The sequence below is a fragment of the Ailuropoda melanoleuca genome, chromosome 16 (genome assembly GCF_002007445.2).
Source record: "Ailuropoda melanoleuca isolate Jingjing chromosome 16, ASM200744v2, whole genome shotgun sequence".
Taxonomy (NCBI): Eukaryota; Metazoa; Chordata; class Mammalia; order Carnivora; family Ursidae; genus Ailuropoda; species Ailuropoda melanoleuca.
Genome location: NC_048233.1, coordinates 76,171,710 through 76,173,377, shown reverse-complemented (window position 1 = coordinate 76,173,377; position 1,668 = coordinate 76,171,710). Strand labels below are relative to the sequence as shown.

The window sequence follows — 1,668 nt, the reverse complement described above, 5'->3', positions numbered from 1 at the left end:
TACACTTCTCCACACTGGAAGAGAAGATCACATTGGTACCCTCTTCAAATATCCCATGGTAATTCCTCTCTTTGGTTTCCCTTCTTAATGAAATATAGGTTGTTATTAGGAGGTTGAACAAGGAAAGGAGAAGGGAGGGAGGGAGGGAGAAGAAANAAGAAAGCGGGGGAGGGGGGAGGGAGGGTGGAAGTATGTAATAGAAGTACTTTAACTTACAAAATACCTGTCAAAATATTCTCCTTTGCATTTGCATTTAGTTTGAGTCTCAATATTACCCAATCCCACGACATTGTTGCATATCATAGAGCCAATCCAATCTCTGTCCTTGGAATATTACACCAGGATACCAGCCAAGTCTTTTGTTCTAAGGAGAACCACAGAAGCAGCAATATTAAGTCCTGACATTTGATTCTGCCATTCCCGAATGTCCCACTGAAATCAAAATCCATTTCAAAAGCAGAGAATAATAATAATAATAATCAGACATGTGTTTTTCTTTATCACTTTCCCATTTTCACTCCATTCCTGAGTTCTTTTTGCCCCACAACCTCCTCATGGCAATTTTCACCTCTGCATTTCTGAGTGTGTAGATGATGGGGTTCAGCATGGGGGTGACAACCGTGTAGAACACAGCCACCAGTTTGTCCTCAGTGAAGGTAGAGGAGGGTCGCATGTAGAGGAAAATGGCAGGTCCAAAGAACAAAAGGACCACTGTGATGTGAGAGGCACAGGTGGAGAGGGCTTTGCGCCTCCCCTCTGCAGAACGATTCCTCAAGTTGAACAGGATGACAATATAGGAGGACACCAAGATGAGGAAGGAGCACAGAGCAATTAAGCCACTGTTGGCCAACACAATAACCCCCTCCACAGAAGTGTCAGTGCAGGCAAGCTTGAATAATGGCTGAAGATCACAGAAGTAGTGGTCAATCACATTGGGACCACAGAAGGGCAACTGGATGGTGATGAGAATCTGTATAATGGAGTGAAAAAAGCCACCAAGCCAAGAGCCAGTCACCAGTACATGACACAGTTGGCAGCTCATAATATTCATATAATAAAGAGGCTTGCAGATGGCCACATAGCGGTCATAGGCCATCACCACAAGCAAAAGGATCTCAGTGACCCCAAAGAAATGGAAGAAGAATATCTGAGTCACACAGCCCTCCAGGGAAATGGTTTTAATCTTGGCAAGTAAGTCTGTGATGAATTTAGGGACGACAGTGGAAGAGTACATGATTTCCACCAGGGACAGGTAGCTAAGGAAGAAGTACATAGGGGAATGCAGACTCTCACTGACATTGACTGTCAGCACAATGAGGCCGTTGCCCACCACTGTGGACAGGCACATGAGAAGAAACACCACAAAACACACTCTCTGCACCTCTGGATCCTGGAAAAGGCCAGTGAAAATTAAGTCAGTCACATTATTTGTACTGGATTCCATGTGGAGAGTAAGGATCTCAGAGAAGAGTCCTGTGACAAAACAAACAATATCATAACACCAATCTTTCATGCTTATTTAGCACTTGCCTGTTAAGAGAACCTTTCGTACATATTATCTTACTGGTTTACTTTACTTACTTATTTGTTCATATAACCAATGCGTATCCATTCACTACCCAACAGCCCACGCTATACAAGACACTATGCAACCTGTCTCACAAAAAC

The 1,668-nt window shown here is 43.5% G+C and overlaps 1 protein-coding gene across 1 annotated transcript; it reads right to left on the bottom strand.

Moving 5' to 3' along the window:
* Window positions 1–514: 514 nt before the first annotated feature.
* Window positions 515–1,444, bottom strand: LOC100484303 (olfactory receptor 4B1). Its single transcript, XM_002929028.4, has one exon. The coding sequence runs from the start codon at window positions 1,442–1,444 to the stop codon at window positions 515–517; it is 930 nt and encodes a 309-aa protein (XP_002929074.2).
* Window positions 1,445–1,668: the final 224 nt, after the last annotated feature.

Coding starts and splice junctions, on each gene's coding strand:
- LOC100484303 (XM_002929028.4), bottom strand. CDS start 1,444: ATGGAATCCAGTACAAATAATGTGACTGACTTAATTTTCACTGGCCTT.